The sequence below is a fragment of the Abramis brama genome (genome assembly GCF_963993115.1).
Source record: "Abramis brama genome assembly, chromosome: 7".
NCBI classification, from domain to species: domain Eukaryota; kingdom Metazoa; phylum Chordata; class Actinopteri; order Cypriniformes; family Leuciscidae; genus Abramis; species Abramis brama.
Window position 1 is genome coordinate 35,485,607 of NC_139969.1, and position 27,788 is coordinate 35,513,394.

General features: G+C 36.8%; 1 protein-coding gene across 1 annotated transcript; it reads left to right on the forward strand.

Moving 5' to 3' along the window:
* The first annotated feature begins 716 nt into the window (after positions 1 to 716).
* On the forward strand, positions 717 to 1,524 carry LOC311087411 (uncharacterized protein). The gene is made up of 3 exons (XM_084120727.1): positions 717 to 836; positions 1,062 to 1,157; positions 1,244 to 1,524. The coding sequence occupies exons 1-3, from the start codon at positions 753 to 755 to the stop codon at positions 1,460 to 1,462; spliced, it is 399 nt and encodes a 132-aa protein (XP_083976853.1). The 5' UTR covers positions 717 to 752; the 3' UTR covers positions 1,463 to 1,524.
* Positions 1,525 to 27,788: the final 26,264 nt, after the last annotated feature.

A 27,788-nucleotide genomic window follows, 5' to 3' on the forward strand; every position in this document is an offset into this window, starting at 1 on the left:
CCTTCATTACCTGTTAGGGGAGTCACTCTTACTTGGCAGAAGGAAAAGTTATTCCCATTTTAGAAGTGTTTGACAATCCTGCAGTGTCTTCCTCGCCAGATGATTTAAAGGAAGCAGGATCTGAGACTGGCTGGAATGGATGGAAAAACAGCATCAAGTTTAAGATGGGCAATTACAGGAACAAGATGAGATGGGCTGGATGTCAGGTGGTCACTGTTAATGCTGGAAAAAGAAGTAGAAGTAATCCTGAAAAAGAACCTTCACATTCCAACATTAAAAGACCCAAGTGAGCAGAAGTAAACTTCCTACCCAACTATCCCCAAGGAAAGGATCCTTCAAGCCTTGAGCAGTTGAGGCAGACAATTGTTGAAGAAGTCAAGAAGACTGAGAAGAACCTGCCCCTCATTAGAAAGATGATGGAGACCACATTTCCCCTACGCCGACAGACCATAATGATGACCTGCCCACCAGTGAATGAGCTCATGGACCTCTGGCCTGCTCTCAAAATAGAATATGGATCAGCTCTCTCTTTTAAAGTGAAAATTGTGATTCTTACTCATTTGGCCGCTATTTTCTGCTTTATAAATGTGTTCTAGATTCTTCAAATTGAACTGTTTTTTTTTAAAGTGTTGTTGCTGTATTCTCCTCCTGCTGTTATTTCAATGTAATTGCATGCAGAGTTCCAGCGGATTACGAATCAGAACCTGCCTAGCACATTCTATGCTGAGCTTGACCGCCATCTTCCTCGACTGATGACCTTATTCAGACACAAGGCATCAAAAACTGTGAAGACAGCAGATGCTCTGGCTGAAATTTTAAAAATCCACGATGAACAGGTAAATAGATTATTACACATCTCATAGGTTGAACCACTGGAACAATGAACAGGTTCAATGATTCAAATGAGCTTTGTGAATTTTGCAATTAGTCCACTTTGTGTTTGCCATTTGTCTGATTGCATTAAAAGATGTGAACAGGTTATTTTTGGACATATGTTCTGATTGGACTGTTTAAATCAGTAAAACTCTTCAGTATATACAATTCTGTTTTTATCTGAATAGGAAATCCATGACATCCACACCAAGCGCACTACTGTTCTCCATGCCCTTCCTGTGTATCTGCGTGAGGACGTTTCTGGATTTTTCAGAACCTTCACAGTGAGTCTCCTTAACTTCACTAACAGATTCTACTGTGTATTATGTAAACAGTTCATCAAAATACTAATATGTTTTTATTCATTCAGGATGAGTCTGATGAGCCAGAGCTTGATGGTGTTGCAGTGGCCCTCCTTACTGTCATCAGTGACCATGGCACAAGTCCAGATCACTACCACCCTGTGAGAATCTCTGTCGTCATTGAAAGTGATGCCGTGGTCAGCCTCCCCAAACTTGCCGATGCCTTCCTGGTAATCTTTGGACTGATCTATGCACTACACCTCAAATGCACTGACCAACACTTTTGAATTCACTCAAAAGATTTTACTTTTAAAATAGTCTAGAAAGTGGTAAACTGTCACCCACGTTGCAGACCCTCAAGAATGACTTGATGATGTAGAAACTCATCTGAAAGAAGGCTGCAGGGTAAAGCATTATAAAAGGCTAGTTCAAAGTTATCTCCTTTTGTCTAAATAATGCCTCTAAAAGTTACTGCATTACTTTGCAGGTGTTCAGCCAATACGCCCAAACTACACAATATGCCTTTGTTCTCATTAATATAATGCAAAAGTAACGCTAATATTTTGTATGTTTTAATGTTTTTCTCAACCATTGATGACCCACATTTAACTGTGCATTACTGATACTGGTTAATGTAAAACATTTACATTTTAGAGTTTTAAGTGAAATTGTTCTTAAACAGTTTATAGAATTTTTGTAATTTCATCCAAATTGCTGCCCTGTTGCCTTACTCAGGAATTAGCCAGGAAGCCAAAAGCACACAGTGTTTTCTCTTTTATAGCTGCAACGAAAGATAATTTCATTTTGGTATTATTTATTATTATGTATTATTGTTTTTAATTACTCAGATTATTTTCCTGACTATCTGATTAGTTATCTGGTCAATATCAGAAATGTGTGATAAATATCTATTTCCTAGGGCCTTAAGTGACCAGGAACACATTTGGAAGGCTAGAATTGAGTTTTTCTTCTTAAAAATCTCTCAAATTTATGAGTAAAATTAGTTTGCAAATAATCAGTTAATCTTCTTCTTGCAGATCTACAATTTTTTTAAGTATATTTTACAATTATTTTATTGTTCTGTTTATTTTCATTTATAAATGTTTATTATTTATTTTTATATTTCATTTTAACATTGCAGTGTGTTAAAAGGGAGCGGGCAAGAAAATACTGTTCAATAGCAGACGTTCATGACTTTTAGATATATTAAAGGGATGGTTCGGAGTAAAATCAACCTAGGGTCCTTTGCACCATGACCTCGAGCCAAACACCTCCCAGAAGCCTTTTTTCCCTTGGGTTGAACATTATTAAAGTTAGAGCTTATTTAGAGATATCAGCCGGATGGCTTAGTGCAAGCGCTAATTAAACCAAGGTTGTATTTCGTAAATTACCCCACTAATAATGCCCAGAATGGTACCAGACTTCTACAGTAGTACAAATAGGTTCTGTACTCATAAAACGAGGCATTGGAAAATTTGTAAGTACATCAGGAGTTTACTGATGGCTTATGTTACCGCTGCTATTCTTTGGAATGTTCCATATGTGCACTATCAAACATCCTGAGTGTGTGATTGCCTGAACTGCTATGCCTTGATTAGGGAGTAGATATGACAAATTATGTGCATATGGCTCCAGGTTAACAGATTGAAAAGATGTAAACTACTTAATATACATGAATATTAATTGATGTTTGTACATTTTCAGGAAATTATCTCTGATCATCTCGGATTCTCTGTGACTTATGTGGTTTTTCAGAACCCTGCCACCTTCGCCAGTATTTGGCACATTTACGCTGCCATCTAAAATATAAGGAAGCTGTGAAATGCCGATAATTCTAACGTGTACTCCACATTTGCAGCACGTCATAGTCGTTTTCACAGTTCAGGTAGCATAAATGATTTTCGACCAGAGTTGTTTTGTGAGAATTATTCTAATTTGAATGAAGACAATCAAGGTAGTGCATATGTGGTTGAATTGGATGAGTCCATTTCTGATCCATTTTCTCATTTCTGTTCTGAAGAACATGCTGATGCCAATGATGAGGTGTATCTGCAGTGAAAACTGGCATCCCTTTTTTTGCGAATGCAAACACTATTGCATGTTTCAAAGTCAGCCACTCAAGAAATAATTGATGGGTTTTATGAGGTCAGTGTCCTCACAGGAGACCTAATCAAGAAATTAATAGAAGAAATTCTGCTGCAACACAATTTGAATCTAGAAACATCAACACTGATAACAGAAACTTTTGATGAAACAGTCCCTCTTTCTTTCTTTTCAAGGACTGGTCCATTAGGCACTGACCACAAGAGGTCTTCTTTTTTCAAGGAAAACTTTAAGGTTATTGAACCTATTGAGTACATTTTAGATTCAGATAAGGGTAGAAAAAAGGTTTATGTGCCAATTTTACCTGTACTGAATAAGTTGTTAAATAGAGATTATGTCCTTGACAAAGTTTTACCTGAGAAGGTTTCTGGGTTAAATGCTGGGGTGTATGAAAGTTTTCTTGATGGACAGTATTTCAGGGAAAATCAGTTTTTCTCAGCAGAGGTGTTACGTATAGCGATAGGGTTGTATATTGACGACTTTAAAGTTTGTAACCCTTTAGGCACTTCAAGGAAAAAGCACAAGATTTGTGCCGTCTGTCGGGTTCTGGCTAATCTACCACTTAGGTATAGATCACCTTTATCATCTATTAATCTTGCACTGTTATGTTACAGCAATGCCTTAAAAACCTATAGAAATGCTGCTGTTCTAGAACCACTTCTTAGAGAACTTGAACATCTTGAAAATCAAGGTTTGTACATCAAAAGACTAGGGGCACATGTTCAGGGAATAGTTACATTTGTATCTGCAGATAATCTAACAGCCCATTCACTAGCAGGTTTCCAAGAATCCCTCTCTGTTGACAAATGTAGGTTTTGTCTTGCGAGTCGAAAGGACTTTCAAACTGTACCAGTTAGGAGTGGATCCTTCACACTCAGAACTAAACTTTCCCATGATGGCCATGTTTTTTGTCTTAGTAGAGATGAAACACTAAAAAGTGTTGAGGGTGTAAAGGCCAGCTGTGTTTTGAATAGACTAGAACAATTTTCATTCATCAACAGGTTTTCCACCTGATGTTCTACATGATCTTTTTGAAAGGAATTGTTCCAGCAGAGCTCTGTTTGTGTCTGTCAGATTTGATTGAGAGAGGCTTTTTCGCACAATTTGAAGTGTCATCCAAAACTTTCCTCATAAGTTTTCTGATAAGACTAATCGACCTCAGAAAATACCAATAACGTTCAAAGTTAAACGGACTATTGGAGGAAATGGACATGAAAATTGGACACTATTGAGACTACTTCCTTTCATGATTGGTCATTTGGTTCCTGAACATGACAAAACCTGGGGTGTCATTTTGGAGTTAAAAGTGATTGTTGAACTTCTGGCTTCAACTACGTTTACTGAAGAATCTGTGCTTTTTGGAGTCAAAAAATTCTGACCACAGGCTGTTGTTGCTGGAGGTTTTTCCTAACTTCAAGTTGAAACCTAAACACCATTTTGTGGAACATTATCCTAAACTTATCCATTGTTTCGGACCTTTATTGAAATTCTGGACAATCCGCTTCAAGGGAAAACACAGCTTTTTAAAAAAAAAGTTGTTTGTGATGTCAGCCATTTAAAAAACATTTAAACTTATGTTTGGCTACTATCTTGATATGCCCAGCCTTTTCAAGCCAGAACTTGAAGTACAGAGTGTTTCTGTTGTTTCTCCTGATATATTGGACCATGGCCTAAAGCAGGCAATTAAAAGGAAATATGAAGATATTGCATCTGTTTCCCTGGCAACAATACTTTCTCTGCATGGAACAACATATTCAGAGGGAATGTTTGTCTCTGTTGGCAGCACAAGTGGGATTCCTGATTTTGGGAAAATTGTCAACTGCTCATATAGTGTCTAACAAGGCATTGTTCGTTGTTGAATCTTTTTCAGCTGTGTACTTGGAACATCTCAGAACTTTTGAACTGTTTAGACAACTGTCTGCTGATCTCCTTCTGGTACAACCTGAGGAAGTAAACTATTACCCACTGTATTCCTACACCATCCAAAGATGGCTTCTTCTTACACCAAAACATATTTTTACTTCATTAGAGGTACACTCAGTCATTTAATTTTTTATAAACTTTGGAAATAGTATAATGTTGCTTTTTTTGAATATGCTAGTAAGGCATTGTTCATTGTTGAACATTTTCAGCTCTGCACCACAACTAAAATGTTTTATATGTATAAAACACCTACATTTTGTGTTGTAAATATAATTTTTTTCTGAAGCAATATTCTCATCAGTGTTCTATTATCTCATTCAGCCGCAGCGCAACTTAACAGCGCAACCTTGTTACCGTCAGTACATAATATGTTATTATTATCCATATAATTAGCTTCCTGACACGTGACAACGGAGCACAGTGATTGATGGCTAATATTAACCAACCTAAAGTCTGCTTTAAAGTTAAGGACGTAAAGATGAAGTTTAATAGTGATAGAACTGTGGACCACTATATCAGCTCACAGCAGGCACATACTGTGCAGTAATTAGTGAACGAGAAATGTAAACAGGTCACAGCTCAACAATTATTTGCCAAACATATTTTAAGGGTCGCACAGATTAACTTTCTGGAGCATATGCAAACAAAATGGCCTTGTATGACCAGCTGCATATTGCTGCTTGTATTTTGATTATCCCTTCTAACGGGACATTCGGTTCTTTACCTTCTGTGTTTTACAAATGTATGATGTTGCTCAGGGTTGTGTTGTCACCAGATGACATCAGGAAGGTGGTGATTGATGAGCTGCCAGAGAGCGTTGAAGATCTGAAGTTGATTTTGAGTTCTAAACTTAATCTGGATGGGGAGTTTTTGTTACAATATGAAGATCCAGATTTTCAGAATGATTTAGTCAATCGAAAGCGTGAACATAAGGTCTGCAGCATAAATTATCAAGAACTTATAGGAACAAAGCAATATATGAAGACTTATCGCAAAAAATGAGAGAACACGGTTACAGCCGAACCTGGCAACAGTGCCAAAGGAAAATAAAAAGTCTTAAAATAATTTACCGCAAAGCTAAAGATAATAATGGTAAAAGTGGACGGGCCAGAGTAACATGTCCATTTTATGAAGTTTTGGATAAGCCGTCTTTCGTACCTGGAGAAGGCGAGGTGTTGGATACGGCCAGTTTGGCAGAAGACAATGTCGACGTTGAAGGAGGTTTGTATGCTTGGTCTGTGCGTTCAAGTTTTCTAGCTAGTTAAAAATACAATAGTAATTTACAAAATTCTAAACGTATGTGTATATAGTTCTGTAGTTACTTTTATGGGCCAAAAGTTTTTATATAGTGAATTATCATGACAACTAGTTAAAAAGGCTTATAAATGGGCCAAGTCATTTTTTTTATTTTCTGTTGTCATTTCTATCTATTGTTGTACACAGGTTTGATAAATATTTAGTTGACTTAGTAGTAGGGGGTGGGTAGGAAATAATAATAGATAGTCTGATGAAAATCAGGTAACTTTAACCCATACAAGTGATAATAGTAATTGTAGTAAATAAAAAAGTGTCACTTTACCATATTAACCTGTTTAACTTTTTAACAGACGTGGATGGGACTGATTCAACCGATAGACCCTCTTCCGAAACCACTCCTGAACCCACTCCCATACCCACGTCAGAAGATGATGGTCAGGAGCGTGAGATCGGGGTGCTGTAGGTAAGTGCTTTTAGGGAAAATTCTGTAAATGCTGAGATAAATATATAATATTTGTGTTCTGTGGAATTTGCGTTTTTGGACACACTAAGTAAATAGTGTAGGTTCTGTACTTTTCAAAGCAAACTTTTCTTCTTATTTATTTAGTTAGGCATTTGATTTAATCTACTATTTTAAACTAACAATACATCAACTTGGTCTTTTTTTTAAGATCACGGAAAAGGAAGAAGACAAAACTAGAAGCCACAGTCGAATGCTTTGCAAAGGCCCTGTCCGATAATCTTTCAAGAGAGATGCAGTTTGCTATGCAAATGCAAGCAGCCCAGAATGAACACGAGGCAAGAATGTTTGGTATGATGATCCAAGCCATAACAAATACCCACCCCATGCCACGTATAACATGCCATTTCCTGCACAAAATCCATACTTGCATCCTAGCCACACTAACTCACCTGGGCCCATGGCTCACAGTCCACAACCTACGTACCTGCCACATACTCCCTCATCAAGCAGACACTATCCACTAGATGAAGACCAGGAAACCCATACATTCACTCCACTGTAATTCTTCCAGAGGCACAATTTCTTGTTTTGGTTTATGCTGCTATTTACTTAACTTGATACAGCCAGTCTTTTTTTTTTTGTTAAAAAATAAATAAAAGTTTCAAATGTCCACCATCTTCAGTTTGGTTTTTAACACTCTGACAAACACATAACTTGGTAGAAAACAGAAAAACAAATGTTTAAAAATAGATGAGCTGCATCTGAATTTCAGTGAGCAAGTTACAAATGGAAAGGTGATTGCTGCTACTGTTGTCCCTGCTCAGAGAAAAAACTGTTTAGCTGAGACGCATTCATGTGGACAAGTGTAAATGGAACCGTTTGCACAAATCCGATAGCTATCCGATCAGAGAAAACGCATGAAGCGGCCAGGTGTAAACAGCCCCCATGACACCGACAGCACATCATCACTGGTGTTGGGTACACCGAGTCAATCACAGGGCTGGCCTGAGCCCTTCATCGTTCCAAGTTTTTCATATGATGCGGAACTGAAGCTCCGGCGAACAAATGATGCACACACAAAAGATGGTTCCCTTTTGGATGTTACAAAGGATCTTAAAAGTTATGTTCAATACCAGTCCATACCCATCACGGGAACAAATGGAAAGCGTTGCCAAAGCCTTGGTTGAAAAACATCCGTGCTTAAAAGAGCCAGGGTCTTCGTGTGGCTGGTACTGCTGTAAGTTCAGTTTGAGTTTTAAAATGGGAAACTTCAGGCAGATGTTGCGTGTAGCAGGATGTCCAGTACTGTCAGTTTCCACAGATGGCAGAGGTAAAAGACGCCTTAAGAAGCCGAGGCGGTCTGAAACAAAATTTTTTGCCTGACATGCCAGATGGCGAACCACTAGCTCCCTTGAAGAAGAAAGGAGACCTCTGCTGAAAGAAGTTAAAAAGAAGAACCCTAATAATAAATTCATTGATGCTGCCATGGCAACATATGCTAAGGAGAAAAGAGATTATTGATAAGGAGCCGCTAATGAGTGATGTTCAATCCAGATGGCCAACGTTATTAACGGAAAGACGGGTATTCTGTGGCATTTTCAAACACTAAATGCTTTTGATATTAAGAATGCAATTGTTCACTTAAAAGTGATTCAATTTACCCATCCTAATGCCATCTCAACTCACGCATATATGTGTGTATGTTAGTGCTGTCAATCGATTAGAAAAAACAAATCAAATTTTTTTCTGCAATTTTGCTGCCACTAAAAACATGAACGTTTTTATTATATCAAAAACATTAAAGGGGTGGTTGATTGATTCGACTTTTTTTTTACCTTGTGTAATGTTAGTGTGTAATGTTGCTGTTTGAGCATAAACAACATCTGCAAAGTTACGATGCTCAAAGCTAAAAGCAAAGGGAGATATTTTCTTTTAAAGAAATCGCTTTTTAAGGACTACAACAAACGGCTGGTTAAAAAATTGTGTGCCTTTTTGCCTGCATGTTGTGATGAGTAGCCCATAACATCTTTTGTTGTGTTGACTTGTGAAAATGAGACAACGCACAGCCAAAGTTACAGTGGAAGAAAAACTCACAGTTTGAGTGCCAAAATACTCATGGGGACAGCGAGCATCAGCTAAAGGATGACAGAAAAAATGGATGCTGCATTAATTGTATGAAATATTTTTAATACGTTAAACTGAAAGAAATTAGATGCATGCGTTCATCTTAACAGCACTTATATTTATATCTATCATTAATCAATGGGAGTGATATGGTTAGTTTTGAATGAGAAACAGAGCATGTAACTCCTGCATCATATTTTTGGTCTGTCTCACCCAAATGCTGTAATATTGCTTAAGAAGACAGCTAATTAAACCACTATAATCATATGGATTACCTTGCTGGCTTTATGTCCTTTTTGGAGTATGCCAGTTCTGGACCCGATTGACTTGCCTTGAAGTCAGAAGAGTTCCACAGAAGAGTCAAATGTTTGAGACTGCTCAATGGTAATGACTACAGAGTAATGAATGATAATATTTTTATTTGAGTCATGTGGTCTTTTTGCTTTTCATATATATATATATATATATATATATACTGTATATATATATATATATATATATATATATATATATATATATATATATATATATATATATATATATATATATTTAACATATGAGCAGAAATTGGCAACATTATAAGCTTATTTGATGTGGCAGTATTTTACAGTAAAAACTTTATAATCTATATCCGATTTTTCTAGTCGATTTTTACTCATCTCAGTATAGCAGTAGAGTTTGGTAAAAGCTGTTCATTCATTCACACACAAAAACGCGATTCATTTTTAAACAGTATTTGTGCCAGCTGTAGTAGCTACACAACAGCGCGCATCTGTGCATTCATTCATTCACGCACAGAAACGCGATTCATATTTAAACAGTCTTTTTGCGTGTACAGACACTTACGAATAGAACAAAGCAAATATAAAACTGACCTCTTACTAAGACATCTGACATCTCTCTCTTTTCATACATATTACATAAACTGAGAATATTTGTTTTTTATATAAATTGCTTCATTTAAAAGAAGAGAATTCAAGCTTCATGCCTGTGTGTCTGTATGCCTGTTTGACTGAGTATTCGCTGAGTTATAGTTCATTATCGGACGCGTTTCAGAACTCAGACTTCACTGACAGAGAGAAAGCAGAACTCGCATCATATTTATTTTTCTTTATTTGGCAAAAAGCGCAACACTTTGTTTTTATTGTGATACACAAAACACACAAAAAAAATACACAAAAAAAAATACACACTTAACAGGATCGATAGATGTATGGCACTTCATGTATGGCAAGTCAACAGAGTATTTTGAGTCTCTTTTGCACTGAAGAGAAAAAAAGCGAGCAGATCACGCCGGCGTGATTGCCGAACTCAGGGGGTTAACCTTGATCCATGAGGGGATATAAACCTCACTGGAACGGGGAAAATCTTCCAAGTTACAGTACCAGTAATATCTTGAACACCCTCGACTGACTGAAGAACTGACTTTTGACCTGAACCAATCTCAATTTCTTTCTTAAACAACCTGCCTGTCAACAGCTGAAAGCACAGCATCATTTGGTATGCCATGGTTTTTGTGACATTTTTAAAATTACAAGTGACGTGGCTTAGTCTTTTAACAAAGCTATGTTTAGCTTCAAATCGCATTGCCGAGAAGTTGACAAGTGGGCCTATCTTTCTAAAAGCAGATGGATAGTGAACCATGAAATGGTGTTTTGGTCTTAAATGCAAGTGAGGGAACAACTCTAAGAAGAGTGTATGGTCTTGAATGAGACTTCGGAGGTATATTATTGTGGCCTCAGCAGTCATGGATGGGGAAAATATAATTTCCATACAAGACAACAGTAGAAGCAGCAGTTCCCAGTACTTGTTGCTATGTGGTATTAAGTCACCTATTACAAGGGGAAGAAATCGCAACAGACACCACATTTGTGCTGCAGTCTGACGCATGACACTGCTGTGGTTCCTAAGTTCATGACTTGACAGGACTGATGGTTTATTGCACCTATCAACAAAACCATAATCAAAGCTTGTTAACCTGTAGTTTACAGTATCCAAGCTAATGTGGCCTTCAGCTACAAGTTCAGAGAGCACTAGTTTCACCTCCAGAGGGCCAATACCCTCCAAAATATCATGCATAATATCAGGTGTAACATTGTCAACAACACTGAAGAATGCAAGCTCGTCTAGGATACATCTCCGTTTTAAGTCAGTTTCAGTAGGATTGTTAGTCTGTAAATCCTGATTATTATTCAGTGCAATTTGGATCCTCTGTTGTCTGGCTGTGGAGAACTAGTTTGTGAATTTTGCACAAACGACATACACTATGTGCTACAAAACTCTCTGAAAAACCAAGAAGAGAATTCAGAGCAAGATTGTCCCCACACACCTGTGCAACACCAACCTTTATGGTACCACTGAATTGTTCAGTCTCAATTTGAATGCCATTTTGTTCTAAATCCCTCAAATCATTACCTATGCATTCAACTGGAACCAATCCATATGTCTTGACGTCATCTGACTTGTACACCACCAACAGAAAACATGCTGACAATGAAGACAGCAGCTCAGGTGGTAGACATCTCATTTGGAAGTAAATTAGCCCCAGTTTGTGAATTGAAGTCTTGGAACCGATGGGATTTACAATTTCACAATCATCATTATACAGGGACAGCGGAATGGAGAGATTCTTTGAAAACAGGTGGCTGGTTTTGTACTGCTCACCATCAATATAATCAATGAGGGCACCATCTTTATTTTGCTTCTGAGAAAGATTTTTTTCCATGGTACCTGGACTTTCTAGTATTTTTTAAGGACAGGCTGCAAAGGAACCTATTGAAAGGTGTCCTGGACTGCTATCTGTCTCACACTGCCAGTCAGTGCATCCAAACGCTGGACATATGAAATGCCTGGAAAATGCTTAGTCTCTGGCTTAATGAAACACCCTGTTTGAGAAAAATATTTCATCTGTTTAAAGTCTGAATCCAGGTCCAACAATGGTTCAGCGGCTCTCTCAAAGTGATTATTTAAGGTACTGACATCAGGGTGATCTGAGTGACCAAGTCGATGCAAAAGAGCCATTGTTTTGGTCTGCAAGTTACCTACAATATCAGTGATCAAAGAAGATGTTTGCTTCACCATGTAATTAATTGCAGAATAGGTTTGATTTGATTGGGGTTTAAGCTTTGCAAGGAAGCATGCCACTCTGTAGGTTATATCTTCCTCTGCTAAATCATCCCAGTCCTCGGTTTCCTCATCACCCCCAGAATCATCAAGTGTTGTTGATATAGTCATATTTTCTGATGGTGAGAGTGTTGAAATATGTTGGTTGGGCAAATCTGTATCTGTTGTAGAGGATACTGTTTGACAAATATGTTCTTTTAATATGTGTCTCTTATATGACCATAAGTAATTGAATGTTCTGTTACAGCCATTTTCACCTCATCTGAAGTAGGAGCTAGCACTATTGATGCCATGAAGCAAACTTAGATGTGCAAAAAGATCTTTTGGTTTCCTTGAAATTGCCTTATTGCACTTAAAACATGTCAGCAAACATGCAGTCATTGTTTAGCTAGTGTAAACTTACTCCCAAAAATTCTGAATGAAATTTCTTGAATTTAACCCTGAGACCAATTCTCGGAATTAGCGCAGCAGTGCTCGCGTCATCCAGTAGCATAAAGCTGTCTTCATCGACTTCTTCCTCTGTGTTAAGATGAAGCAGAAAAGGAATCATTTAGTCTATGAAAAGTAAACTGGTCTTTAAAAAAAATAGTCACATTAAATCAAATTAATTTGTATAATGCTTTTTCACAATGCATATTGTTTCAATGCAGATTTACAGAGAGTCATAGACTCAGTGTCACGGACAGACAGATTAAGCCAGGATTAGGCTTTAGGTAAATTAGGACATTTAAGTAACTTTTATACATGTGCCTTAAAAAAAAAACATTATTGGTTTGCATCTTGAGACAAAGCAATGGCAGAGACACATTTTAAGATATGTCAGTGCAAGTTGCTTTCAGTTAAAACAGCTCAAACATAGATTTTAGTCTGGGACTAGGCTTAATCTGTGTCTCTGAAACGGCAATAATGTTATGTCAATAATGATTTACCATAGTGCAGGATTTTAAGGCTGGGCAATATGACAGTATCCTATTAATTGAGATCAAGCCATACTGTATTTCATGTTGTATACCAGAGTTTACCATAATATATCAGTGACTTGGGCAAATGTCTGAGCCAGAGGTTGTGTTAACTGAATTTTTGTCATCATTTACTCACCCTCATGTTGTTCTAATTCTTGAACAAGAGAAAGTTTCTTTCTTCTGCTGAACACAAAATAAGATATTTTGAAGAATGTTGGTAATCAAACAGTTGACGGAAGCCACTGACTTCCATAGTAGGGAAACAAAAATACTATGGATAGCATAGCTAATCAATAGCTAGTCAATTGTCTGATTACCATTCTTCAAAATATCTTCTTTTGTGTTTGCATTAGAAATAAACTCATTTTTGAGAGGCGACTGTGGCAAAGAACTCTTTTTTGGTGGTAGCAGGAGAAAAAAGGAACCAGGCCATACCATAAACAAACAAAAACTTAAATATATGTATAAAAAAATCATGCATCACTAAATTAAATAGATTACTCACCTTGAAATGTTTCTATTAAATTGCAGAGGTTCCACTGTTGTAAATGAATCCATTTATCTAAAACATAAGTATAAACACGTTTAGTACAACACATTTAATACGAATGCAAAATTGTCATAGCATATAATATCTATTATAATTAGATGCTATTCCATTACTCCTGTAATACAACCCCAAATCAGAAAAAGTTGGTTTCGCTTATCTTTTGGCTAACGTTTTAATGACGTTATTAATGCTAGCGAGAAAACTGGGATAGCTAACAACAATCGATCTGATCCGGAGAATGAAATAAATGACAAAAGTGAATGATAACATAAAACAAAACAGTTCTAAGATATATTTAACGTTTCAGTACACATTATTTCATGTTATAAAAGTTATAAACATCATAAAACGAGATTACCTACCTTTCACAATCAGGAGATGTCCGTTGACTGTCTGTCACTGACTGGACCGTTAATATTCAAACCATCGAAGAGCAAACGTATTTAACCCAACTGTTAGGTTATAACTAAAAATAAACCAATGACATAAACAAATGACCCAATAAATTTTAAGATAACCCAACATAATGACCCAACATGCATAAACCAACGGTTGGGTTAAAAAAATAACCCAACGTTTTTTAGTAACACTGCATAGTTTTCACTGTATAAATTGATAGATTAATGCTTATTTAAGCTAAAGATAATCATTCAAGAGCTGTGAGTAATTTTTGTGTGCATTTCATCATGTAGACGCACACACAAAATTATTATTTGCTTTTAGTTGCGGTCAGTTTCGTAAAGCCTTGAAGTTGCAAGAGTTAACTCTTGCGCAGATTATTGTGGTTTTAATAGCTCTATTTATTATCAAACACGTCCTGCAATTTAGCAACAGTAGAGACTGCATTTTACAACAGTCATTGATTAGTTTTGGGGAGAAATGACCTCGCACTGCTGCGAGGGAAGGAAGTTCCCTGTTCTGCATTCTTTCATAATTAAGCACCAGAGCCTGTTTTATACCGGGTTTCAGTACCCATCCCTACCCTTAACCAAATGAAGGCAGTCTTAAACAGTCTTAAGTCAGAGCAGATGGTCTTAAATTCATAGGCATGGAATTACATTTTGCATATTGCAAAAAATGAATATCTTCCTCAGTATTTTTGTCCTGTTTTCCAAAGAATTTTCATGCTTGGTTACAAACATTCTTAAAAATATATTTCTCTGTGTTCAGCATTTTATACCTGTATACTGTATTTATACAGGTTTAGAACAACTTGAGGGTGAATGAATGACAGAATTTTCATTTTGGGGTAATGGTCCCTTTAACAACACATAACCTAGTGCGTGTGTGTGTGAGTGTGTGTGTGTGTATGTTCAATTGTTATAAAGTTGATACAATATTTTGTGTTGTCATGTGGAATGGGTTTAGTCCTTTTTTTTAGCCATCCAGTGAAATTGAGGATGCTGTGAAAGGAACTGACGTGGGCATTTTAATTGTAACTGAGGAGCAGCAATGTGATGTGCTTCCTAATTGATGTCGCTCTCATTTTTGAGAAACATCTTGTTGTCACTGACATCTCCGATGTCCCCAAGGCATTTGGACTCCTGATGGGTCTTCTTTATGGTGTAAATATCAACTACCCCAAGAGGATGAAATACACCTTTGAACCTCTGCAAAAACTTGTCATGAACATTAGTGGGAGCAGCTGTTCGTCGTGTGGTCATGGGCTTCGCAACAAGCTCTTTCGCAAAAAGTAGCCTTGGGTTTTTTTTTAAAGGAGCTTTAGGCTTTTTTGTGCCTTGCTTCTTTTTAGAGTGCACATTTAAAGTTTGTCATCTTATGACTTGGATGCATGTTCTACACATCTCATGAAAAGAAATGTTAATGTTTCACATCTCAGTTTTTTATACAGTAATGTAGTGCAATTTCCTTCAACATTGACAAGTGCTTTTGCTTTCCTCTTCTATCCCTTGTATCTTTGTTTCCTGTTTTATGAGCAATAAATTGCATTGTGGTAGGAGGAGTGTTTGGAAATTTGCAAGGTTAATATTCAATGTTTAAACTTCTGTCTTATTGAGCTATGCTATTAAGAATCAGACCTTTGTGATTTTATTAGGCCTACATCTGTTTTAATGAATTGAAATGTAGTATTTAAAATTTGTCATATGACGTTTCTTTAAAAGGCGTGTGTTTTTTTATGCACTTTTTGCAGAAAGTTTTTTTTTTTAGGAACTTTCTCATATGATTTGTGCTATGCGTGTGTTTTTTTTATCTTATACAGTAGTACAGTACACTTATTTTCCTTCAAATAGATGAGTGCCTTGCCTTGCTAATAAATAAATACAAAAAGTTATTTCAATTGTCAGTTGATCTGTTGACAGGAAATTGCTTGTTCAATTTAAATGTGAATGAAAGAGTTGTCTATCATTAAATAAATGCAAGGCAAAATGTTAGGAGGTAACAGTTTAGGACCCAAGGACCAGATGTTTGAAAGAAGACCCGGAGTCAGAATTATAAAAAATTGAAGAAAAGTTTTACTGAAGATAGTTTGCAGTTTCATCAGCAGAAGTCAGCTTCAAGACTCACACAGGAGTTTGTAGGCCGCCCCTCTTACAGTAACAAAGATCACAGCAGTTATACCCTACACCGAAGGTCTAAGCTACATCCTTGCTTCAGGTTGCAGTTTCTGATTGGCTAAGAAATAGATAAACACAGTAATTTCCCACACATATACAGATAGACTGAAGCATATCTCCAAAGATTTTGCAGCTGACACTCAGACCCTGAAGTTAGGCACGTCGTGACCTTCCAGTTCTCAGATTTGGGTTACTGGGTGCCAGCATGTCCAGAACAACAACTCAGTCAATCTCCAGTAATGCCAGGGGTTCCTTACCCTGCAACCAAGAAGACTAACACACACACCGACACGCAGCTTTTCCAAGGTTGGATTTGGCCAGGCTCTAACTATAAACAGGAGAGTCCTCTTAAAACATCAAGATAATGCGTTCTTTCTCTCAAGGGCAGCTACACTTTAGTCTAACTGGAAAGTAAGGCTTTAACAAAGAAATGGTCCCTTAAACTATTGGCTTCAATGACCCCTATATGTTTTAACACGTTGAAGACCTTTCTCAAACACAAAACAAAACATCATTCCATATTTAATTTCTGGAAGCCATAATAAATGAGCAAGCGCTGTTACTGCATTCATATCAAATACAGACATTAGAGAACACATGAAAAGAACATTTCAATGATCACACTGGTAAGCTTAGAGAAGTCATTCAACTCATGTGATATTTAGAAGGAAAAATATTGATTAATACCTTGATTATAATGACTCATTACATATACATTGATGCAGCAGTGGATTCCAATCCACCCCCTTCAAAAATTGGTTGTCTTCTTTATTTTAAATCTATGTTAACATATTTTTTCCAGTTGACATAACTTGACTTGTGCTGACTGGACTAGGAAATAATGGTCAAGTCAACTTGAGCAAATCCATTACCAGAACATAAAAAATGAAGTTAATTCCACTCTAATGGGAAATTACTTCAACAAGAGTTATATTGTCAAGTTGACAAAAAAAAAGACAAGTCAAGTTGACAAAAACTGACAAGGCAGCGGGGTACAGTGTAGTATCAAACAGCATTGCAGCAATATGTGATTGGTGTATCGAGAAGGAACAATTAGCAATATCCATAAAACAACTCATATGAACTGTAATAAAGTGTGCGCTCTCCCTTTCATTTGGGTTGCGTGATCAGTAAAGTTAGGCCTATCGATTGTAAGCTGTAAACTGGAACACGAACAGCTGATACTGATCCATCCTCGAGTAACAACTTTTTAGCAAAACCTGTTTTGTATTGTCCCCTTTGTGTTGACCCTTGTTCACAAAGCAGTCTGGTGTAAAATGATTCGCGCAAACATAAACGCATTTAGCTACATGGGGGCACATATCCTTCAAAAACAAAAGTAATCCACTGCTTCTTCAGCAGCTCTGATGTCAGGAGCACGTGAAGACTGTTATGTGCATTCTTACATCCAACAACAGAACACCTGATTTGCTTACGAGACATTCTCGCCACTACCGCTGCTCCGGTGTCGAAACAATGGCGGACTGTGTTTAGCTCACTCAGGGCAGGTCTGCACACACTGCCAACACACATTTATGTTCAAACACCATGTAAAAGTGAATTTTGCATAATAGGTGCCCTTTAAGATTAAGATTGTTACTGTTAATTCTGTAGAAGGCATGATAGCATTACGTTTATAGTATACCTTCTGGTTTGATTTCTTGAAAAGGAATGGCTTGTGGAGTGTTGTTACATATCTCCCCCTCTTTTTTGCTGACGTTCCTTCCATTTTTCTTGATCCACTCTGGATGTCAGCATAAAGTAAGGTATTGATGGAAGCAGTCATTAAGAATTTAAATAACTTTGTAGAGCAGGTTTAGATATCAATACATGTAATGGGATGACATACACTGTTAGACCTTACCTGTTTTTTTACAGTAAAATACTGGCAACACTGTTGCCAGTAATATACTGTTAATTGTACAGTTCTTTACTGTAATCTACAGTATGTTACTGTAAAAATGCACTAAATTAAAACTTGAGTTAACTAATTACACTTGCAGAAAACGACTGCCTTAAATTGACTAACTGTCATTTAAATGTATTAACTAAAATCTATAATGCATAAATTAAATGAGAGCAAAGTATTACTGTGAACTTATTTCATTTGAGGCCACTAAAAAACTATTGAACATAAAAAGATTTCCAGTGGGCCAGCAACTACACAGTCACCGCCTGTTAAATAAAGCAACATGCAGTATATCATCAATGTTTCTAGATCTTCTCCTGGACTGAAGTACAGGCTCTACTCTTCAGCACAATGGTGACCCAAAAAATAAATTTTACAGCTATTTTTGTTTTCTATGGTATATTACTATTTTAATGGAAAATGGCATGATATTGTCAGAATTTGGCCTTTTTTTACAGCAAGGGTTAACAGTGTACAAAATAAAAATTTTCTTTACCTGTACTTTTTCTTAAAAAATGGTTACCCATTAGTGATGGGCATTCCGGCTCTTTTTCGTGAGCCGCCTCGTTTGACTCGGCTCACTGAAAAGAGTCGGCTCTTTTTGACTCACAAACGGCTCTTTAAAAAATATATGTTTTAACTCGCTGAAAGTCCACCACACAACTGTGCAACGTGAATATTCACATTTTTAATTGTCCATAACAACCCAAATACTAGCCTGCTTGCCTTGCACATCTAATTAATGGGCAAAGTTATGACTGACTATTTTTCTTACCTTCTTTTTTTACTTTTTAATGTGGATATTATTGAGCTTGTAGAAGTTTAGCTCTTGCGTTCTTCTGAACATCTTGCGCTGCAATTGCCCGATGTCATTTCTGAGTCATATCAGACCATAATCTGTCTCTCTTTTAAATGCATATTCCACAGTAGGCTACGATTGGCTGTTTTAAAATATAATTAATATCGAAACAAAATAACAAAATAACCCAGGCGGTCTCATCTAAGAGACGTTTAGGCCTCCTCCAATAGTAGGCTACTGACAGCTGCATGGGCATAGCTTGCAGGTTTGCTTAGTGGCAAACTTTTTTCATTTGATTGGATCAACCGCCACCCGCCCGAATTTAATAAAAATATTATTTTGTCGTCACGTCATCTGCCTGATCCGCGGTTTATCAGCATCTCTAGTGTTGGTGTGTGAGTTTGCTCGGCCCTCCCTCATGCAGTTTAATTGGTTGACATCGCGTGTATGATTGACAGGAACAGAATGTGAGGCTGATCAGACAGTCGACACAAATGTGTGTGCGCCTTTAGGCCTATATAATTAGCCTATGTTTTTGTTGGTTTTTGAATTAGTCAATTATTTTAAATGCAATTAAAATCATTCATTATTTCATTATTAGCCTACATAATGATTTAATTTCTATAGGCTATATTTTTATTTTATTTTCTCTTAGATCCGGCTCATTCGCGAACGACCCATCTCTATTACCCATCACATCTTCAATGACACATTTATTAAATCATTCAAACCTTTCTTCTAAAAACTCTTTCGGAGTCTTCATACTCCTTCAGGAGAGCGTTGTGCCTATCTGATAGCGGGCCACAAAGTCATCAAGCCTAGTGAGCCGGCCAGAAGTAAAACGTGTTTCAAGGCCCAATGGCTCTTTTCCATTATAACCTGCATTTTGTTGTCCTCTGTTATGTTCTGAGCAAGGAATAAAAAACAGGTGAATTCGTAACATAATTTATCAGTTAAACACAATAACAGTATTCAAACAAAGTTCATGTTATGTTAAATATATTATAATAGCTTGTCTTGTAAGCTTTCTCAGGACATCTCCTAGAGCACTGCTCATAATGAGGTCCTGTCCCATGTCATCCAAAGTTACCTTTGTACAAAAAAGAAATGAAGCCATCTGTTTAATTTTCATAAAACAAACCCAGATATTTCTATCCAAAAAGGGATATGTTGATTAATTATGGCAAACTTAGCATTATCCCGGTCCACAATCCAGCATATGGAAGAAGATACTTACTGAGGTGATTGATAAGGCCTCTGCAGAAGTACACATTGTGCTCTCCATACTTGTCCAGTGGAGCATTGGAAATAATTTCCTTGCAACGTGTTGCAAATCAGTTGATTCCTTTAATGTCCTAAATGTAATGTAACAATGTGTTATTATTAGAGGTGTGTTTGTAAATTGTAGGACTTCTGGCACAATTCAATAGAAGACATTGGCCTTCATAAACAATATCCAAGGAAAAATGACTGACAAAACTTTAGGAAGTTTCTGCTTTGACCTTTTTGAAATTGCCCATGTCCCTGCAATGGCCCTATAATATCTTTAACTTACACTTGTGGACACTTCTTCAGAGCCACTGGTGTTTCCCCCCTCATAGCAAAGCACAAGTGCGTTTCATTTTAGACAGAGGGACAGTGGTGTTGATTGACACCCTGTCTATTAATAAAGATGGTCAGACAGACATGGTTTCCTTCATTTTTAATATTCTGCATCTATAATAAACTTTAGGCGATAACTGAGAACAGAATCGGGAGCGGGGCTTCACATTTAAAAATGAATCTGCTGCCCTCTGCTGGATAACTTCAGACACCGGCATTCAGGCAAAACCAGCTTTTCTAATTTGAATTAGTTTCAACTCATGTATATTTCTCAGAAATTATTGAATAATAATGGGATTTGGAAAAAAAATACAAGTTGACACATAGATTGCTACACAAACTGTTTAATGTTCAAAAGAAATAACAACCAAAACAAAGTGGAAGAAACATGACAAAAATGTCACAAGTGTTACAATATTTACATTTAAAAATGTAGAGTGTGTGGGTAACTGTATATCTTTGTGTTGTGCTATACTACTACACAATGGCAAGCTACAGTGTGTGTAAAGGACATGCTAAATTATGCCATTTCATAGCTGTCTATATAAAACGCCCGCTCTGCTGACCGAACATTGAACTTCTGGATTTCCAGATGCATGAAGGCATTGACAACCTGCTGACAATGAGGTTCACATGAAGGTGCATACATGTTTTGTTTATTATACATAATAATAAAGTCAAACAACTGTTTGTTTGTGTACCTCACTCTCGAGCTCCACACCTGGAGAAGTCCTGTACAGTAGGGCGGTCCTTATTTTTAAAGTCTCCAATTGTCATGCTCTTAATCCTTCAAATTGTTCCTTTATATAGAAAATACAGCATGCCAATTTTTATGGCAGTAACATAATAATTACTGGTAGCTCAATAGCTTTAAACTTTCTGAGATTTTGATGATTTTCGTAAAAACAGATCATTTGAATTGGTATTGTACCTGGCTAGTAAAATTAAAAAAAAATCTCTATAAAAGCATCTAATGCACCATATATTCCTAAATATGTATTTTAGATACACATCTCAGTTTACTTATTGTAGAAACTGAATCCAAATTAATCCATCCATGACCCGGTTTAGCAGATTTACCTTTCCTGGTGGAATCAATACATATTTCTATTGATGATCACCTTGGTTATTGTTTGGGTTTAGAGCACATTTTTTGGTTTAAAAAATTACACTACGTTCCTTGAAATTGACCCGGAACTTTGGCCGAATTAAGCAGATTATCAGGAGGCACAGGCACCCATACATGCAATGAAAGTAGTCAATGATCACGCCGAGCGAATACAAGAATACAATGGCTATACAATGGGAATACAATGTAGCCTTCCTGTAGCTCAAACAGTAGAGCGTTGGCGCTTGCAACGCCATGGTCATGGGTTCGATTCCCAGGGAAAGCAAGAACTGTTAAGAATATAAATGAGTTGCTTGAAATGCAATGTAAGTCGCTTTGGATAAAAGCATCTGCCAAATGCATAAATGTGAAAATTATCTCACACACTCTGAAGAACAATTGCAGTTTCTCCTTCATGTGGAGGAAGATCACCGACGGATCTATCCAGTCTGCAAAAAGTCAACACTGGCTGCTGAGCATCAGAAATGAGAGATTGTTGAAAACTTTGTGCTTTTTTTGAGATTGTTGTCATGTCAGTGTTGCTCTGATTTCAATAAAATGTAGTTCATTTGCAGCAACTTTTGATATTACTTGCATATCACAATAACGCCGCACAGCTTAACATAGGCAATTTTCCACCTGATTGAGCTACCTCTAAATATCTCTTTTTTTTTGTCAACATTTTTGCATATTTCTAATTTTGAAGTTAAAAGGAACAGTTTAAGAGGTTAAGACACTAACATTTTGCAAAAAAATAAAATTGGGCTTGATAAGGACCACCCTACTGTACAGGTCTGAAAAGAAGATTTTGTGTGGGCCAATTTTGGAAACTCCGTAATGCCTGTATTTAAAAACATACTGAGTGTATAATGTCACTTTTCAAAGAACTTTCCTATAGTTTATCACAGATGCAGTATTTCTAACTTACACTGATCTATGTGTGGGCTGACTTCTTTAGGGGTGATGTAAACTGTCTGTGAAGCTTCTGTTTTTGCTGTGGAAAGGTGGATGATAACACAGTGATAGATTATTGTTCATTTAATTCAAGGTGACAACACAACTACAATTTTAAATCTTGCCTTAAGCCTTGCCTTCCATATACAAAATAAATACATAAAAAAAAACAAACAAACCTCTTCAAAACAAATTACAAAATGAATCAATAAAGATAACACTATGGGGTAAAAAATAAGTGTATGTGAATTTATATTTTACTGTGTGTACAATAGCAGACAATATTCTAGCCTCTTTATCTCGTCATTACTATCATTAAAGTCCGCGTGAACCGGAAGTTGCAAACGTCTTTTCTCCAGTGCTGTGACGTATTTCCCAGGCGGTCAGGGTTTCATAATAGGCTTGTTTGAGATGCGCCTTGCCTCGCCTGAAATGTATGCGAGAGTAGGCGGCTGCAGTGAGAGGAGGAGTGAAAAAAGCGCAGGCAAGACGGACAGATCTCTCTTCTCGCAGTGGATCAGACACCTGCGAGATCAAAGATGGATATCGCGGGATTCACACTCGTGCACAGTGTTGCTAATAAACTGGATGTAATTTAAGTTCTGTTGCTTTTATATGCAAATATGAACAAGACACCCAAAGTACTTATTTACTTCCATTCCAAATACATGTTTATCAATCATTTTTTCTTTAATACAGACGTTTTTTTTAATATTTTTTTTATTTTTTATAAAAATTACATTGCATAACCCAAAGAGATTGCACTGTCAGATAGTTTGGGAATATTCACACATAACGTATACACATAAAACATGATATCAGAGTTTTAAAATCAAACATTTTAAAAGAGAACAATACATCACAGTTGTTTAAACCAATGAGCATTAAGCTGTGTCGTCAGCAAGTCGTTTCCCATCATGCTTTTGATCAGCGCAGTCAGTGGAGAGCAACTGCGCTCGACTGCAGAATCCGACACATCCGCCTTGCGCTCGCGAGAGATTTTTGACATACGTCAGCTTGACATGAGAGCAAGGCGGACCGCACTCGGACACATTTCTAACCAGCATGCATCTCGCGCTGATCACCGGTGATCGGTTCTGCGCAGATTTTGCTCATCTCAAACAAGCCTATTATTTTGAAGGTACCCCCGGGAGCCGCCATTGGCTAACAAGCCTTCACCTGCTGTTAGCATCCCATTGACTCCCATTCATTTTCGCGTCACTTTGACAGCGAATAACTTTACATCTGAGGAGTTTAAAGACTCCATTTGTCTATTGTTTATTTCTAAAGAAACACGACAATGTATAAAAGGCTCCATTACCTTGTATCTTACGTTATGGCCCCGTAGAAGCAGTTTTTGTAAAAGTAGGCTAACGATTGCGTCATAACCACGCGACTCTCTGGAAATTACCGTAGAGACAGGAAGAGAAGCTCGCAATCAATCGGGGGGACGTGGAGGCATAAAGTCCGATAAAGTAAAGGGAGAAGCCCATAGAGAGTCATGACGTTGCTCCTGCTCCTAGCTCATGGACAGCTCCTACTCACACTCTCCGTCTCTGCGAGATTCGGAAGGGAATGGTTCCGATTTCGCTTGGCACGTCTACTAGAAAACTTACAACTGTCAGGCAGGCTGCTCACGTCACATCCACATCGTCAAGCTCAGTTTGAGTCTGCGCAGTACGCTCGGCAATCAGGAAGTGACTGCTTCTAATGTGCTTCAGCTTCTCTCCGTTGAAACCTATGGGGTCGCTGTGTCCAGTTTATATACTGTCTATGGTATTTCCCAATGAAAAGGAATATTGAACAGAGGGCAGGGTTTTACTCTAGCGCTCCTCCTCTCCATCTCTCGCTCAACAGACTAACGGTTTGAGCGGAGTGGTTAAGCGTTTCCCAAACCAATTCTTCAAACCTACGTCATCAGAGAAGGGACGCCATTCCAGACCGGAAGTAACTTTTCAGACTTTGATTAAAGATTACGACGGCAAACTATTTTTTTCTGTGTTTTAACTTGCACGGATTAATTGTTCACCATAAGACTAGTAATATGCGCTAATGTGACCTCTGTGTAATGTCTCCTGCCTGATAGAATCTCTCAGACACCGTCAGGTTTGTGGTAACAGCAGGTTTATTCCACATCTGCATCTGCATTCATGACAAAGGATAACAATCGTAGTCATCTCATGTGGACAAACAGCGCATGCTCTATCTCAGGGAAAATCCTCCGTTGCTTTTTTTTTTTTAGGATTACCCATATGTAAGCTTTACACAAAAGTAAAGTACAGTTTGACACATTGATTTGATCGTATAGTGGATTTTAACTCATATAAACAAAATAATTAAAACAAACCAAATTGTCCCTCTTAATCTTACAATGAGGAAATAACATAAAATTATGTAATTATACAGATTTCCTACAGTTACCTTTCCATTTTATGTTAACAGTTATGTGTAAACAATTATGTAACTTCATTACAATTCAACATACAAAAGGCAGATAAACAGCAGAAAATACCTCAATCTCATGTTCAGACATTACAACACTTTATAACAACATATGATAATAACATACCTGCATTCATGACAAAGGATAACAATCGTAGTCATCTCATGTGGACAAACAGCGCATGCTCTATCTGGAAAGACGGCATCATATTAAAGTTAGCTAGCTATACTGGAGAGACTTTCTATCGGCTATAAAACACATAACCAGATGGTTGACTTCATAAAAACATGGCGAAATTAATCTACAACACATATTATTCAATCAAAAAAATCTAGCTTAACTTTTACATGCTTTTCAAGTGAGTTAACATTGTTTAGTCCACGGACATTCACAGACACGTTACCTCAGGGAAAATCCTCTGTTGCTTTGAGGATTACCCATAATCCTTCGTCATTACTAACGTTCGCTGCAGTTACACCTTTATGACAGCAGGTGGCACAATAATCCCATTTAGTAGGATTTAACATGAATCTTAACTATGTTACACTAACAAAGTAAATAGGGTCAATTTTGATTTCAGTTGGACTTTAATGCATTGCACTGTGTGTGTGTGTGTGTGTGTACATGTCTACCTATCTAACGGAACCTTGGTGTCGTTACACACTCACCGACAGGGGACCGCAGAGCCAAGTGGGGACATTTTTCAGCGTTTTTCATGCTTTAAAACTTCTTAAAATCAAGTAAAAACGCTATACAGTCCCCCACATTTTAGAGTGGCCTATTATTGTGGCCAGCCTAAGGCACACCTGTGCAATAATCATGCTGTCTAATCAGCATCTTGATATGCCACACCTGTGAGGTGGATGGATTATCTTGGCAAAGGAGAAGTGCTCACTAACACAGATTTAGATAGATTTGTGAACAATATTTGAGAGAACTAGGCCTTTTGTGTACATAAAAAAGTACATAGATCTTTGAGTTCAGCTCATGAAAAATGGGGGTAAAAACAAAAGTGTTGCTTTTATAATTTTGTTCAGTGTGTGTGCATATATGTATGTATATATATATATATATATATATATATATATATAGCCTATATATATTAGTGGTGGGCCGTTATCAGCGTTAACGTGCTGCGTTAACGTGAGACTCTTATCAGGCGATAAAAAAATATCTCCGTTAATCTTGATGTTTAGATTTATACCTAGCCGAATTCGGTTCGGTGTTCGGTACGCATTTCAAACCGAACGGTTCGTTGGACCATTTTTCCTGCCGACCAAAATTTCGTTATTTCAAATGTAGGCAGACCACAACATTGTCCGACATCAAATGGCAAACGTAATGTAAGCGGAACGACACTGAGCTACTCGTTATTGTGTGGTTGACGGACCGTTGTTTATCAGTTTGGACCAAAGCAGCACGAGCCGATCTTGATCAAGAGATCCAGTAAATAAATCATTTGAATTCGTTACTTAAGTAATAACATTGCTGCGAGATCTAGTGAGAAACATTCACATTTCTCCGATATTAACGGATCAAACAGTGCGTGGAAGCCAGGAAGAAACATTGTGCCATGAATGAACTATCCAGTGTCCACAGATCTGCAACATTTACCATGGATTTACTGTAGTAAGTAACACTAACTGCAACCATGGAAGTTTGGCAGGAATAGTAGGCTATAATGCTTTCAAGTAACATTACGTTGGTTTTATTTTGACATTATGAATAAAATTGCTGACCTCAAATGTTAATCTGAATTAAAAATAGACCTTTGTTTATAACTAGGCTACTACAATATTAGGCTACATTTCATTTTTTCCAAGGAGCTGTTTTGTTTTATATGCTCATAAGAAGAGTCTATATAGATATATATAGCTCCATCATTGCTCAAAGTAAAAAAAAAAAAAAATATATATATATATATATATATATATATATATATACTTTATTATGTTAGTTTTAATAAAAATAAAACAAATCTCTGGCATTTCTTCACAAGTTCTTTTAAATGTCACTTTGTATTTAAGAAACACGTGCCCTTTAGTCATTATTTTGGGTAGCACACATATTCAGAATTCAAATGAGCCATTTTAATCTAGATTAATTCCAAGATTACAGTGAGATTAATCTAGATTAAAAAAAAAATATCTATGCCCACCACTAATATATATATATATATATATATATATATATATATATATATATATATATATATATATATATATATATATATATATGAAGAGTTCAGATGCAAAAGTGCCATCTGAAATTTTCTTCTAGAATGATCATTTTTATCAAGCTTGTATGTTTATGTTCACTTATTTCACATTACTGGCAATGAAAATTACCTATTAATTGTCATTAAAGTGAAATTACTGAACTTAAATATACGAGCTTGAAAAAAATGCTTTTTCAGACAATTTCAGACAATTTCAGATGGCACTTATATATATATATATATATAAGGGCACAATATATATATACACACACTTAAGTATATCTATACACTTGCAGTGTTTTACAATCACTTTGTTACTATTTTCAGAACTTTTCAGTCATTTTTCACAACTCTAGACACAAAACTAACAACCAATGATCAAAATGCACATTTTTCAAAACTCTAACCATTTTCTCAATTGCTTGGATACAATACACATAAAACTTAGACCATTTGTTCATTCAACAAAAATCACCTGTTCAATATGACACAACTTAAC

Bases quoted from the DNA above. Each gene is read 5' to 3' on its own strand.
- LOC311087411 (XM_084120727.1), top strand. From the start codon at position 753: ATGACCTTATTCAGACACAAGGCATCAAAAACTGTGAAGACAGCAGAT. The intron at 837-1,061 runs GTAAATAGATTA...TTATCTGAATAG, and splicing joins TAAAAATCCACGATGAACAG to GAAATCCATGACATCCACAC. The intron at 1,158-1,243 runs GTGAGTCTCCTT...TTATTCATTCAG, and splicing joins GATTTTTCAGAACCTTCACA to GATGAGTCTGATGAGCCAGA.